At 43.5% G+C, this 15,337-nt stretch overlaps 1 protein-coding gene across 7 annotated transcripts in view; it reads left to right on the top strand.

Annotated features, from left to right (window-relative positions):
- The first annotated feature begins 5,069 nt into the window (after positions 1 to 5,069).
- The window catches only part of AMMECR1 (AMMECR nuclear protein 1), an 88,238-nt gene continuing 77,970 nt past the window's right edge, over positions 5,070 to 15,337 (top strand). Inside the window, exon 1 of one of the 7 annotated variants that reach the window (XM_075162444.1) lies at positions 5,070 to 6,233. In XM_075162444.1, coding sequence (XP_075018545.1) covers positions 5,779 to 6,233 — 455 coding nt within the window. In that variant the 5' untranslated portion in view covers positions 5,070 to 5,778. The remainder of the gene's footprint in view (positions 6,234 to 15,337) is intronic. The other 6 variants (XM_075162445.1, XR_012675614.1, XR_012675615.1 and 3 more) reach the window with 6 other exon arrangements.

The raw sequence follows: 15,337 nt of genomic DNA, 5'->3' as shown, positions 1-15,337 counted from the left end.
TAACATGTGCAAAAAGATAGCAAAAGCAGCAGCCAGAAGAAATTAAATCATTTCACAAGAAAATTAAATAAAGGAAGCTCAATACAGTCTTACATCAAAAGGAAGATCAAAATTTATGCCCGCTAGCTTCCTTACATGGGAGCATTTCTGTCATCCTAATCAATTGCTAACGATCAATTAATATTGCTAACATTCCCCTCTTTTCTGAAATTTCTGCTCCTTGCATTAACTAAATTTACATGAAAGTTTCATTTTGGTGTTTTTAGATGAGATATAAAATCAAGTGCTGACCACTTGGGATGGTTAAAGACCTAGTGCAATTCTTAGAAACAAACAGACAAGTAATTGTCATGTCCTGATCAGATTTTATTCTCAGCAATTACATTCTATCCTCCTAATTTACTCATTCATTTGAAAATTAATGATTACATTTTTTCCTAATACACCTCAATTTTTGTGTCCCATTAGATTGTTGCGTCCTATTAGATTGTTGCTAGGTTTCATTAGGGGTAGCTGTATGACTGCACTGGATAAATGGACACCTATATATTGTTCTAAATTTATTAGCTTAAAACTCTTAAAGCTAGCACTTTAGACTCTTCAGAAATGAGAAATGCTATTAATACATATGGTTGCTCTACAGTAGTAGAAAACATTTTGTGAAGGAGACCAACTACAAACAGCCATGTCAAAAAATACGTCCTAAGGCTTATTATTAATGTATCAGCTAGCATAAATCACTGTAGCTCCACTGACCTCAATGAAACCAGGATGGATTTATACTGAGAATATAGCTATGTAAAGTACATCTTCTTTTATCACTGTACAATGGAAAAATACATTCGAAAAGGATAGGATATTGCATTAACATACTATTTGAGGGACATTCCAGCTCACAGAATTAAGTGAAAAGAATTCCATTAAAAAGCTACTACTAGTCCCACCTTTCATTCATTGCAAGTGCTTTGATCCTTACGTTTTTAATTAAATAACTTTTCTGACTCCATGGACACATTTAATGTTTTTATCTCTAGTTAGAAAACTGTCCAGTCCTAGATGCTTAGTTTGACAAATAACTTTTTAGAATACATGGTGGGTTTTTTTGTTTTCTTGTTTGTTTTGGGGGGTTCATTTGGTGGGGGCCTTTTTTGTTTCGTTTTGTGTGTTTTGTGGTGTTTTATTTTAAACAAACCGATGCCCAGTTTTGCAGTGCAAGCTCTGTGCACAGATAACCATCCGTGCATTTGGTTTAACAGGACCAAACCCTAAATTTGCATAAGAGTGAAAAATGTCTGTAAAACAATGTTAATTTTAAAATAACACAGATTGGATTCACAGTATGGTGAAATGGCTCAAAATATGAAACAGGGCCAGGATTCCAGTAACACAACATGTGAGGACCTTTTGTCTGCTGGCTGGTATCACATCCTGAGATGATTTTTTGCACAAGATTTTTTAGAAGAGACTTCAATAGGGGCTTGATATATGGAACAATAGCAGGATATGGCCTCTAACTGGTAGGAACAATTACTGTTCTCAGACATATGCAAGTTAACTTTCATTAACTTTATTGGATTTTGTGCACACTTTCTGGCCTAGATTCAGAGCTGCCTCTAATTTCTCCTGGGGACAGCTGAGACAGGGAGCATACTGAAGAACAGTAACTATTCTGTCTAAGCAGAATATACTGAGGAAAACTCACATGACCCTCAAGAGTGTGATAGACCAGTTTGGGAATAATGTGAGAAAGTAATACAGGCAAACCCACTTTCTTCCCAGCTACACTCATAATGCCTCATAGGCTGCAGGGCAAGGGAAGAGTTGTCTAGATTGTCTCCACAACGGGTGGAAACTCCTCAAGCCAAAGGAATTCTCAGCATGTAAATCTTCCAGTTTTATGGCAGGCCCATCCAAAAAAGATCATTATGATGGGAAGACAGAATTTAACGTTTGAATTTTGGGAGATGTAAGTACAGACTCTTCTCTAGAATAATAACTAACTAGAATAATAACTAACAACTTCATAGAGATGCTAGCTGTTTACACTGTTAAATTTTTGGGGTTTGGTTTTTACAGAATTAACTGTGGTATAATGTTTCCTTTAGTTCTAAGAAAGTGGAAAATTATATATTTTGAAAAGAGGGCTTTTTGTTTCCCTTTCTTTCATTCCCTAGCTCTGACTTTCTACAGTCTCAAGCATAAACTACTTCCCTTCACTTTCAAGGCCCTTTATCCACCCCTTATCTTTCATATCTTTCCTCAGCCGGCTTTCTTCACGTATTATTTAAAATTCAAACTCTTCTGTGATTTCTGACAGTTTCCCCATAAATACGTGCAATGCCACTTCAGGTTGCATCTTCTTATTTTTCACCAGTACTGTTTAAGCTGCCCAAGGCTATTAATTCTCAATTTTGTATAGCCACTCCAATAGGCCAACAGATTTTTGTGCAGCCCTCTGATAAACCAGACTGGAGAACTGATTTGGCTGAAAAATAATTGAGGGAAAAGAATAATTGTTTTTCAGCTTGATCTTCTGCCTCACATCTGCACAAACAGCTGCATGAACACAACAGAATGGGTGGGACAGGAAAGAGAATAATTAGCTGAGGTAGAGCTGCTTAAACCAACATTACTACTGCAGAAATGCACATGGAACCACAGCCTAAACATGCTATTTTAAGTACCCTTTTAAATCCCTCACCTGTCACAGTGCCTATTAAAAGAATTGATACTAATACGGCAAGGATTATATCACCCCTTCTTACCAATGCAGCCCAATTTTGGCTCATTGTTTCCTTGTTCTGGTTGTTCTTGTCTCGTAATTAGATTGTAAGATACTGAGAACATAGATCATCTTTTGGCCTACTTGAGAATAATCTCACTTCTACTACAGTCAGTGCAAATTTTACCTCAGTTTTGAAAGGAATTGGATCATGTCTGTTAGGATACGATTCCCCCCAGATACTATCCATTCTGATTTTTTTGTTTAAGAAGGGCAGTCCTTCAGAGTAGCTTTGGATCGCTGAGAAATATCTTTCTGCAAATACTTCTGTTTTTCTTATCATCATTTCTCTAAAAGCTCTTTTCAAGAATCATGAGTTGTGATTTTTAATTAAAAATTAATTTCAGTCTCTCACTTGTAACAAGTGACAATTCTAAAATCACTGGGGCTTTAGAACATGAGGTGAGCAATAGTGCTAAACAGCTGGAGTCATAAAGGAGAGCTACATCACACCCAAATTAAACTCATCTAATTGCACTACCATACTAACTCCGCTTGTACTGCTGGAAGAGTTTGGTTTTTATACTGAGTTCACTCAGTGCATTTGACTGCATATGAGGCACAGCATAGTCATCAAGCAACAGGAGAAAATCTGCTAAAGTTAGCAAAATATAGAAGTACTATATATATATGAAGGAACTGAACACATTCAAGGTTTCTTGTAATAAAAAATGTAAAGGTCCTTGAGACTTAACTGAAGCAAAGGGCCAATGAAACAGATGTTGCAGTTAACTGAAGCCGTCTTATCCAAAGAATAAACTCTTCTTCAAATATAAATGGAAATTTTCCATTGAGCTATGAAAAATGTTTTGCGACTTCTGCAGTTCTCTCCACTTCAAGATACTGACAAAAATATTTGATAATACAATTGTGTCTTCCTGATTCCACTAAACAATAATTTCCACAGTTGTGTTCGTGTATTTGCTGTTATCTCTACAAAAGAGAGATTTGGTATACATTACATTGCACTGAGGTAAAATAGGAGCACAACTATAGGCAAATACAGCAAAGAACATCTGCAGAGGTGGAAAAAGTAAGGTGTTTTTAATGAATAAGTAATATATTTAATTTACCCTTTCATTCATGGAGCATTGCAATACAATATTTAATCAAAAAGTGATCACTGTGCACTATCAGTAGTCTTGATACTGCATAAGGGTATCAGTCCTATCTCCGAGACTTACACTGAACCTTACAAATACCTGTCCCAGCGGAGTGAACGATTTATATTTGTGTCTGTATCATAAGCTTTTGCAATTACTTGATATTTTTATAAATGTTGGTGTTAAATAATATAGTATGGTAAAGAAAATTAGAAAAAGACAGAATTCAATACCTGGAGAAACTGTTTTCCCAAAAGCAACAGAAGGTGTCACTGCTAACTGATTTTAAACAAATGAATCCCATAAGAGGAAAACACTGCCTTTGTTTTGAAAGAAACTTGAAAGTTGTTTGAGAGAGGGGAACTGGGTTCCCTTCTCAAGTATTCTCCAGCTCCAAACATAAACATTATATTTAAAAATGGAAAAGACTGCTTTACACCATCTAATTCTCCTTTCTGTTTGCTATTATTCCCTGCAGCTGTTTTACCTCAGGCTATGATTCACAGTCAAAGCAAGAGAAGTTTAGGCCAGTATTTGGACAGAAACCGTCAAAGGGCTTTTTAACCCATTAGTATTAGAGCTCTAGTAACTAGGGATTTTCTCTTTAAATCCAAGATAATTCAAGATCCAGACAAAATTAAGACCATGAGGATGCTGGAGAAACCATTTCCAACATGAAATGTAAAACTGAGTCTCTAAGTAGCTTGCTACTGTGAAAACTTTCTGTAGACTGCACTTTAGCTTGGATAATGACTGTCCGTCTCTCTAAACTTGCGATATTATTTTAACTCTGTGTGGCAGTCCTCGCTCCCTTGTCTTCCTTGATATTGTAGTGTTGCTATTCTATGTTAAACAGCTGTTACATCCCATGCCAGAGATGGCTGCATAACACTGACGGGTGAGGTGTTATTTTCCAAATATACATACACACAGCTTTTGAAGTACTTCATGGCCATTTGCAAGTCTCTCCATAAATTCTATATCTATATGTGAGGCTAATATAAACCACATTTCTCCTCCCACCCCGGTAGCTTGGTAAGCTTAATTTTAGTTGTCTGGAGCACTGCAGGAACTCACATCCTTTTCCCTCTGGACTTCCCTTCCCTAGAGGTCTCACCGTGAGGAAGCCTGGGCTGCAGGCACCGAGGGCCGTGGTCTCACAGGGTCACAGCCGCTTGCCCTGTAGCTGGAGGCCTATGCTCTGAGCTGCTACTTATTGGATGTGAAGTAATTGCCAAAGCTAGAATTAAAAAAAAAAAAAACATATATAAAGCTCGTGGCTTTTAGCCATCACGACTGCGTGTTTGATAGGTGCATCCAAGCACTCTCTGCAGGCTCCCAGCCTGCCGACTCCAACACAGCCCCTCGCTCTCTTCTTTTTTCCCCCCTCCCTTCTCTTCCCAAGAGGAAGGCATCTCAGGTCACTTGAATTATTTAGCGGGGTGTTTTTAACCATCTCAAGGGCTTTGCTTCTGCCGTGCGGCTCCTGCGGAGCTAGGGTTTGTGGGTTTATTTTTATTTATTTTTTTTTTAAGCACGCGGGGTGGAGTTGCTCCACTTCCCTGGCAGGAGGAGGGGGAAGGCGAGAGGGGTGGCTCGGCGTGTGGAGGGGAGGGGAAAGGCCGCCAGGCCCCGCCGCGGCCGCCACACCTGCGGGCCGCGCTGCCCCCTCAGCCCCGGCCCTGTCAGCCGGGGCTACTCACCGGGTCGCTCTAACGCAGCTCTCTCTGTCTCTCCCCCCCCCCATCTTCCTCTCCCTCCTGCTCCTCATTCATTCTTCCCCCTTTCCCGCCGCCTCCCTCCCGCCCCCTCCCCGTTGCAGGCGGAGCGGGCCCGGCAGGAGGCGGAGCGGGCCGCCGCACGTCCCCCGGCCGGTCGGCCGGCCCCCCCGCCATGGGTCGGAAGCGCTGCGTGGGGGGAGACGGCTCCAAGATGGCGGCGGGTTGCTGCGGGGTGAAGAAGCAGAAACTCTCCAGTTCCCCTCCCTCGGGCTCGGCCGGCCCGGGAGGCGGCGGCAGCGGCTCCCACTGCGGCGGGGCGGCGGGGGGCGAGCCGGGGGCGCTGCCCCCGCCAGGGGGCCCCCGCCTCAACGGCCTCGGGGGGCTGGCGGGGGGCGCCGCCGGCTGCGCCCTCTCCCCGCCGCTGCCGCCCAGCTGCGGCGGGGGCCCCGCTGGGCTCTCCCCGCCGGCCGCCTCGCTGCTTTCCTCCCCCGGCGCCGGCTCCGTCGGGCCCGGCTGCAGGAAGATGGTGGTGTCGGCCGAGATGTGCTGCTTCTGCTTCGATGTGCTCTACTGTCACCTGTACGGCTACCAGCCCCCGCGGAGCCCCCGCTTCACCAACGACCCCTAGTGAGTATCGCCGCCGCCGTGCCCCGGCCCGCCGCCCCAAGCCCGCCCTCGTGGGCGCCTCGTGCGCGCCCGTCCCGCCGGCTCCCTCGGCCGGGCGCCCTGCCGGCACCCGCCTCCTCGCCCGGCACCTTCCCCGCCGCCGCCCGGCCCCTGTCCTCGCTTGGCTCCGCGCGGCCCGCCTGTCCCGGGGCCTGGCCCGCGGGCGCCCCCGCCCCGTGGCCGTGCGTGTGCCGGCCGGGCTCCCCGGGGGCCGCGCTGCCCTCCCGCGCCCGGCTCGCCTCAGGAAGCGCCCCGCTCCGCGCTGCCCGGCGGCCGCCGGCTCCCCGCTCCCCGACGGCGTGCCCCCGTTGGCGGGTCGCGCTGCTAACCCCTGCCGGGCCCCGTCGTGCGCGGGACTCGCTAGTGGCATCGCCCCCCTGTTCCCTGACACCTCCGGCCGGGCCGGGCCGTGCCTGCCCCGGCAGCGCCCTGCTGCGAGCAGCCCGCCTTTGTGCGGGCGCGTCGTGCCGGGCTCCGTGCCCCGCGCGGGCTCCACGGCGCCCTGGCTTCGCGGCAACGTCCGACTGCGGGCGCTCCACGCAGTGCCCCGTGGTTAGTGCCCTCTCCCTGCTCCTGGTTTGTGTTCAGTAGCGCCTGAGTGGACCGCTCCGTGCTCATTTCGCCCAGTAGTCCTTACTGGGACCCCTTCACTAGGCAGCCTCTCTCTGTCCATGTGTTCTGCACGAGTACGGGCCTCTGCTTCACCAGTGTTGGATGGTGAGTACCCAGTGTAAGAGACCTGTCGTGCGAATCCCGGATTTGTGAGCACTGGTGTACCAGTACATTCCCTGTGCCAGGCACTTGTAACGCTACTTTGGTCTCAAACTGTCCAGAGTCCTTGCTTTGTAACAACCTCTGAAGATCACCCAGTGCTAGACATCCTGAGTCCCTGAGTAATCCACCACATCAAATTCCCGGAGTTTTGAACAGATCACATAAACACCTGTTACTCCCATCCTCCTCCACTTCCCAAGCCTCCTTGCGAGAGCCTTTGCCAAGGGCCTGCTTCGTTCCCGTCCCTGGCCTCTTGTTCAGTGTTTGTCTTGAACCCCATGCCCTCCCGCCTTCGGAAGTGACCCGCCGGGACGGCGTTGCCCAGCATGTCAGCACCTGCAGCCTGCCTGCGCCGGGGAGCCGGGCGTGCTGTTGCAGATAGTGTTCAGACACTTCAGGGAGTAACTTCTCTATGACAGGAAGTTACTTCCTCTCAGCTGGGATGAGTTACCGAGTCGCTGCATGCTCCGAGTCTGTTTGAATGCAAAGTTAACGTAAGGGGTTGTTGAAATTAAATTTCCGCTGTTTTACTTTGCTTTTAAATGGGATGGAGCTCACGTGGTGAGTTTCCAAGCTTCAGCTGAGACTTGAGTGCGTTGGTCCACCACAGTGCATGTCACTTGTTTCCTCTTACGTATATCAAATCTGTGAGAACCTGTGCTTTACTGGTACTTAATACCAATTTTTTGTGTGTGTCCTAGACCTTCGTGCACCCTCACCAATGCAAATGGTTATCATGCGGTCCGTGTTTCATTAATGAGATGTAGCGTGTGCTTCTCAGTGTTTAAAATAATGTAATGTATTAATGATCTTATTTGGAGTCCTTGCTATTCTAACACCCAGGATCTATACATCTCTTGCATACTTTCAGCTGCTGTCATGACAACCCAGCTCTGTGGATTCCTACTTAACCTGCCACCCCAGCAAGTCTTCCCTGTATGCTCTTCATAACTCCTATGTGGTTACATCAGAGTACCAATAATGAAAGGAGGGCAGGGAGACTCCACTGTGAGTTTCTTTACCCAGGTCTTTTGTAAATCCATGTCTGTCTTTTGTAGATACCAACTGTTTAGGAACTGCTGCTCTAAGTAGCCATCTTGCTTTGCGTTGTCCTGTATCTGTTCTCCATCCCAGACCACTATAGGTTACAGCATCAGCTTTGTGCCGTTTCACTCTTTCATTGCTGTAAGAGAGTTGAATTCTGTCTGTGTCTCTCTGTAACAATATTACCTTGTTGTTGTCATGTTTTTTAATTGTACTGCAGAATGTTTTGTTGAACAGATTAGTGCTACTGTCTCTGTTTTATTAGTGGAGGAAACCGAGGCAGGGGTGAAGATCTCGCCATGGAAATGTTTTCCAGTAAGCACTTTGATTCCTCTTAGTAACCAGTAGATCACTTCACCTTTCTTCTCCCACTTCTTAATTTAACAAGAACACAATAGCAAATTAAGTAAAATGATTTGTATTTTTCTAAAATTCATACTTGTGCATGTGTTCTTCAGATTTAGTTGCTAGACCTGGTGAAAAGTTGCTGCGTCAATGGACTTCTGAAAATGGCACTGCCATTAAAACTAGTGATATCATTTCTGCTTATTCCCATGCTTGTGCCAGCATGCACGGTTGTACAGATTGAGAAATGATCTAATCATAATTTTATTTTTTTCCCTGGTTAGTTTTCACAGAGATTGGTTCCCTCTAGATCATTGCATGGCTTCACAAACACTTGTGCCTGCACAAGTGTGAGGTGGGAATAAGCAGACAGATGGCAGAACTGCTGCTTTCAGCAGCCTTGTGAGCTGATTATGTTTGTGCAGTTGGGGAAGCAACTTCGAAAAAGTTGTTCAGTATTACATGGAAAATTCTAGGTCGATGAATAAATGGCTCCTGCTAAGTGTTCAGAGGCAGCATGACTTCTAGCATGCAAAAGATGTGCAGGCAGTCTTATCGATAACGGGGTAGTTCACAAAGATATGATGTTGTCTTTGAAGCTGAGCTTCATCCTGTACAGCAAAAAAACCTGCATGAGAACTGGCATTTTTCAGTGACTGTATGTTGCAGCTTTCTGCCTGGAATCCCTTTGGAAGTTTTGTCCGTAGACCAGAATATCTGTTCGAAGAGCAGTAGTCTAAAATAAGAGTTTGTATGTGAATTCTAGAAATATTTTTTTTTTAAATTACATTTAAATTACATTACAGGGAGGATGAAAGACCTATAAGCAGGTATCCTCACACAAGCATGACTCATATTCCTTGCAGGTCTTTGAACAATGAAACTGGGCATGATCAAAGAAAAGCAGGTGGCTGAATCACTTGGACAAGGGGTTCTGGTGTGTTGTCTTTTGAAGAAAATCTGCATGTGACACATCTGGATTTTTGTAACTTTTTGATGCCAAGATGAGGACCATGGCAGGGCTCGAAGGGAAGGAAATTTGGAGCAATTAGTAGGAATAAGACAAAATGCCTGTTTTGAAAGGGTGCAGGTTTGGGACTCTAGCAAACCCATACATGGATGAGATAATTGGCATTTTCATATCTCTGACTGTAGTTCCTAAAGCACAGGATACGAGGTGTTGGTCGTGGGTATTGCTAGGGAGCTGTTGGGTTGGAGAGAGTGACTCATGGAGTCAAAAGAAGATAGCTGGAAGATACTGAATCTGTCCAGCAGTGTCTTGGTGAGAATAGGCTCAGCAAATTTTTCCAGCCACAGCTTTCCTCTTCTCTTCTAGGCTTCCATTGATCTGCCAACATTTTATTCTATCACTTTTAATTGAAGAGCTTTCTTCTGCCTATAATTTCACTTAACTTTGAGTTGCTCTCTAAGCCACCCCTTCCCTTCTTCCTGGGGTATGTTCTGCAGGGCATGCGCTTTCCCCTTGCTTCTACCAGTGTGGTGGCTCTCAAACTATAGGTGTGGAAGGAATGTAAAAATTATCCTGGAGGTGTGGAAGCTGATACAAAGTTTGAAAATTGCTGCCCCAGACAAAAATTGTCACTTACATCAAGTGTCATTCAGACACTGTTTTTGAAACTCAGTTTGATGAGTTATGGAACACGGCAATTGATTTAAAAGCAGTTTTTTTAGAAGTGGCAATAGAAATAAATTGTAAGGGGATGCAGGAAGAGTTGTAAAAACATGTTACCCCACTCATTTAGGGAGAAGGACAACTGAGTAGCCTTTTTTCCTGTGTTTGTTACCTTTCTGACAAATAACTCGCATCCCTTTATTTCCTTTCTGGTTTGGTCTTTTGCAACACACCCCATGCCTCTGTGATCGGTGGAAACAATACCATGTCCTGCCTTCCATTGTGGAAGTGGAAGAGTGCCGCCCAACAGTGCGAAAGGGCTCAACGTTCACACTACTCACTACTATTTTCTTCTAGAAGGAAAGTGTTTGAGCAGTAGGGAAGCATGTGCAAGAAAGTTGTGGCAGGATGGGAAGGGTAAGTCTGCGAAGAGGAGTTCAGTTGAAGCTGTGCTATGGGGAATGAGGAGGACTTTTTTTCTCAGATTCTCACATCTCTGCTCACTATTAAGATTTCCCTTGGCACACAGAAATCACCCTTCTGAGTTTTTGATCCTCCACAGTGTCTGCCTCAAGCTCTTCAGCTTGCCTACTTTATTTTTATGTCGATATCTTTGTGGTGAAGGCATTGTATGGCAATCCAGCAGGTTAACTCATTTCCCAGTTGTTTGCTTCTTACAGTCCCTTCCTGAAGGTTGCCTGCTAGCGAACAGAATTGTTTTAGTGGTGACCACCCGTACTTGACACAATTTGTAATGGATATCGTTTATTCTGCCCCTGTCATCTGGTACATGGTAACCAAGAACAAGATTTTGCAGCTGGAATGGCTAATGCGGCCTGTGCCCTGCTTCCCATCTGGCTGAGGAGCTCTTGGGAAAGATGTTTACCATGAGCGCCTTGCATCAAATGCCTAGATGATGGCTTGCTCATATCCTCATCTGGCGGCAGGGGACTGTGCCAGAGGCATTAAATGATGTGTATAGCTGATCTGCGTACCTGTGGTAGATCTGGTGCTTTAGGGCAGCATCTCTCCTGCTGTGCCTGCGCCGGCTGCCAGCCCTGTCCACGCGTGGAGGCTCCAGCCATCAAACAGAAGCGTTGCTGGCAACTATGTTCTTTGCCAGGAATAATCTGTATGGCTTGACCATCTTCTGTGATTGAAGGCCTCTGGATTAAAATATTTTCTAGGTGATACCCAGTCTTGACCTAAAGACTTAGCTTGGAAATCCATCAGTTCCTTTCTTCATTGATGACTTGTAGTATTTTGCAGCAACTGTTCCATTGGCTACAGGACGGAGATGTAGATATGCTGCGGTGTTGATGTGCCTGACCTTTGTATTTCATTGTGCTTACAGGTCTAAGATCTGTCCATTTACATATTCTAGAAGAGTATGGGGTAGCAGTACTACACTACCTTAATTCTTCGTTAGTGAAGTTTGGAGACATTTCAATTCAATAGAGTTTAAAAATGTGGAGCTAGCTAATCTTGTGCTTATTAGTTTTCACACTCTCAAAGAAAGTTGTGATTCTGCTCAGAATGAGTGTAAATTGACCCTGTAGTAAAGAAATGGTTCTAGGGTTTATTACTGGCCATCCAATTTTTTGCTTTAGTTACTGTGTCTTGATACTATGTTGGCACTAGTGGTAGTGATTTGCTAGTAATTTAGATTGAAATGGTTCAAAATCTTCCTGTACAGTCCCAAAGCTGATTTTTTCCCCAGATGTTAAATTACTGTCTGATGTGTTCTTTTAAGGCACTGAAGAAAGATTAGGTTTGTCTGTAGGTGTGTACATATGCTTACACATACATGTAAATAAAAATGTTATGGCTTGCAAGTTCATAGGATTACATGCTTTTCTCAATTTCTTGTTTCTTGGCTGCAGCCTGACTTCCTGTTTTAGTCTCTACAACTTACTGTAATGTTTAAAGTTGGAGCTTGTGCTTGAGTCCTTGCTTGTCTTGGTATATGTTTCGTTACAAACATTTTTGTGAAACTTTGCCTGGAAGCTTACCAAAGCATGAATTTCATATTGTCTTAAAAAAAAAATCAACGTTCTTCCTCTGCAGTCCCTACTCAGAGTTCAGCTGTACCTATTGACATTACTATTCTTGATGTCAGAAGTTTGAAATTTTGTTGTTTCTCTGCAGGACTTAGTTGTATGGCAGTGGAGACTTACTTGTGTGGCAGACTCGGTGCAATAATTTGTATTTATTGTCACACTCAGTAACATTACACAACAGCTATAATGATTGCTTGGTCATGGCTAAAGATCAACACCAGTCATAAAACAAAAAACACAGCAACAAAGCACGCAGACAGGGAAGTGTTCTCTCGTGTCTGTCTGTCTGACTGCATTCTGTTTTTCGTGTGTATGTCATGTGGTTTTCTATAAGCTGCAGTATTTTCTTCTGACTTACCACGGTCTTTACTGTTGAATATTAAATGTTGGAACATGAAGTGGTGGTTCTTTCAGAGTGGCATTCTGCGGTAGACGTTTTTAAAATACAGTGCAGTAGAAAATGTGTATTTTGGCTGGCGTTGGCAGTGCTCAGCAGGGAATTCCCAGCATATTTGAAAGCAGGACTGGTGAATGCATCTTGGTACAGCAGAGGAGGAAAAGGGATAAAGCTGCATGGCTTCAGAAAGAACTTACCTTTGCCAATAGGTTCATCTTCTGATATGATTGCTGAATGGAGAAGATATTGCTATGATAAATTCCAAATTAGCTTAACTATAATTTGAGGGTTTTTTCCTTCATAAGCTCATTTTAGTGAGCTGTTCTTATGTCCAAATGAGGTAGTTTCTATTAGTACAAGAGATCACATCATAGATAGTCTTAAGGATGGACCCTGGTTTTGTTCCTTCAGCTAAAAGCAGTCACCACGAAGTTATAATAAATGCTCTGATTCACTGCAATACTAGTTTTGCAGAAGTTAATTGTTCTCATACCCCTTGTAGGATGAGGAGAAGTCAGTAGCCACCTTTCCTTGTGCCATCAGTCTGGTCATTCATTTTTAGTGCCTCCTTTGTTTTAGTTACATTCATATCTTTTGTCGTGTTTTCTTTTACTCTGTCTCGTACTGAAGATAACTGCCTGATAAAGATTTCCGAGGATTTTACAAATTCAAATTTTGACATTGTTTTTGACATTATATATTCCTATTTAACCTGTCTGCCTGTGAGAAAAATATGGTTTGGGGTCTGAATTTGTCTTACTTCATGTGTACATCTAACTCTAATATTATTTGCTAGAAATTGTTGAGAAATTAATGATTTAAGAACGCAAATATTTATTTGGTGTTACTAAAAGAGCGCAAAGCTCTGCCTCTTCTTCAGTTGTAAGTTAAACATGTTGTTTCTTATGACACTTTCATAATTGTAATGTTATCTAGCATTGAATACTAAAACAAGGAATCTTAACGTTGGCACTTCTTTGTCGTATCTGTTAAGAAACAAGTAGATATCATCTAAGTGTATGGACAGTTCTGTTATCAAGCCCTAAACATCCTTTTAACTGCTCATCTCCAGATAGATAGGGAGTAGTTGCTGTTAGACAGCTTAGACAACTAAGAAATAACCAGGAAATAAAAGTTTGGAAGACCAGGCTAGCTCAGTTTGCTTAGTTTACAGATCTAGGCTGTGACCAGTCAGTGAATGAAATATGTTTATCTAGTCCATATTTTTGTTTCTCTCAAGACTTGTGCCATAAGTAATGGAGCAAACTCAGTATGCTAAGCTAACTATTTTTACATAAAGTACTTGTTTGCAGTTAACTGCAGGTTTTCCATAGCATCAAATTATTGTCTTCAGAAGTAGAAGTGCTAGTATGCTAATACAGAAGTTGTTTGAGCCATATACTGGTGGTTTCTGTGGTAAGAGTCTCTATGGAAGGCAAGAAAGATGCAAATTATTTTAAAATAATAGTAGACTCGTCAGAGTTTGGCCAATACAGAAACTGTTGCTAGGCTGGAGGCTAAAACAAGTCCAGTCAGGCCCTGACCCTCATTAGCAAAGCGTTATGAAAATGCTTGACCTTTTTTATGATGTTCATGCTCCTACGGAGTAGGGTATTATATTGGTACTCAGTTTAGCATTGCAAAGTTTGCATTTAAATAACAAGATGGGGCAGCTCTACTGCAGTTAATTCACAAATTCTAAAAAACACATCCTTAATAACAAAGAATGTTAGGGAATGCAATAGCTATAAAATGGAATGTAGCTGTTAAGTTAGTCCTAGTGCTGCATTCAGATAGCACATACTTAATAATTTGAACTTGGATTGATACACTATATAGATTTCCTTACTGTTTGTTAGTGCTGTGGTATATGCTGACTGACCAAAAGCTGTGGTGTCTTTCAGCCCAGGACTGTAAATGACAGTAGGTATCTTTCCTGGGCTACTTGTATGACCTTTTAAAAAGCCCTTCATTTTCATAACTGGGATCTTGGCAAAAGGGAGCAGTGTAAAGGGCTCCGTTTGTTAAGTGGGGTACCCCCCTGATCCATTGGCCATAAACATTTATTCAGAGAGATATTTGTTGCATTTGTCACATCTCTTCACCCCTGCTGTCCCCCTTCCAGACTGCACGTACATTTCTGTGCCTTATAGGATATGCCTTAAATTTTTGTGATCTGACTGGGCTTTGATAGTTCCCTGGAAGGCAGTGCTTGTTGTGAGTACATGGATATTGCTTTGCCACACTGAGTACTTGCAGCCAAGGTTATTAAAGTGCTAATTTCATGAGAATGACATCTTATGGAATGCAGAACAGCTCCGCTGAGTTGTGGCAAGGTCACTGGGACAGCAGCCATATAGACATGTGTATGTCTTCCAGAGCACTCATGCCTTTCTATGTTATAGGGAGTGAGTTCTCACAATCCTTAATGCCATAGAAATCTCAATTTATGCCCTTCTTCCCATTAGCTTGAACTCTGTGGCATTTTTGGCAAGGTCCTGCCTAGGGCTGTGGTGTTTGTAATATATGAGCCATAGACATACTCCTCTAATTTTTCCTTTGCCCCTCTGCCAGCAAAGATGTCTCCTCTCCAGGCTTCGCTGGCACATGACGGGTTCCAGCATCTGCGCCACTGCCTGCTTTACTGGGTGGTACTTGGAGTCCATGTTTGAAACAGAAGAGAAAGGAGGGAAGGATCCTTGTCATAATCCACTTCTAATCAGCATCAGCATTACTTCTGCTTCATCCTTTCCAGAGAGTTAAATCACTTTCCTTGTTTTCCATGTGGCATTTTGCAGAGAGATAAGAATTT

This window comes from Calonectris borealis, chromosome 13 (genome assembly GCF_964195595.1).
Source record: "Calonectris borealis chromosome 13, bCalBor7.hap1.2, whole genome shotgun sequence".
In the NCBI taxonomy this organism is placed as follows: Eukaryota; Metazoa; Chordata; class Aves; order Procellariiformes; family Procellariidae; genus Calonectris; species Calonectris borealis.
Note: the sequence above shows the minus strand (reverse complement) of the source record. Positions and strands in the feature narration are given on the sequence as shown.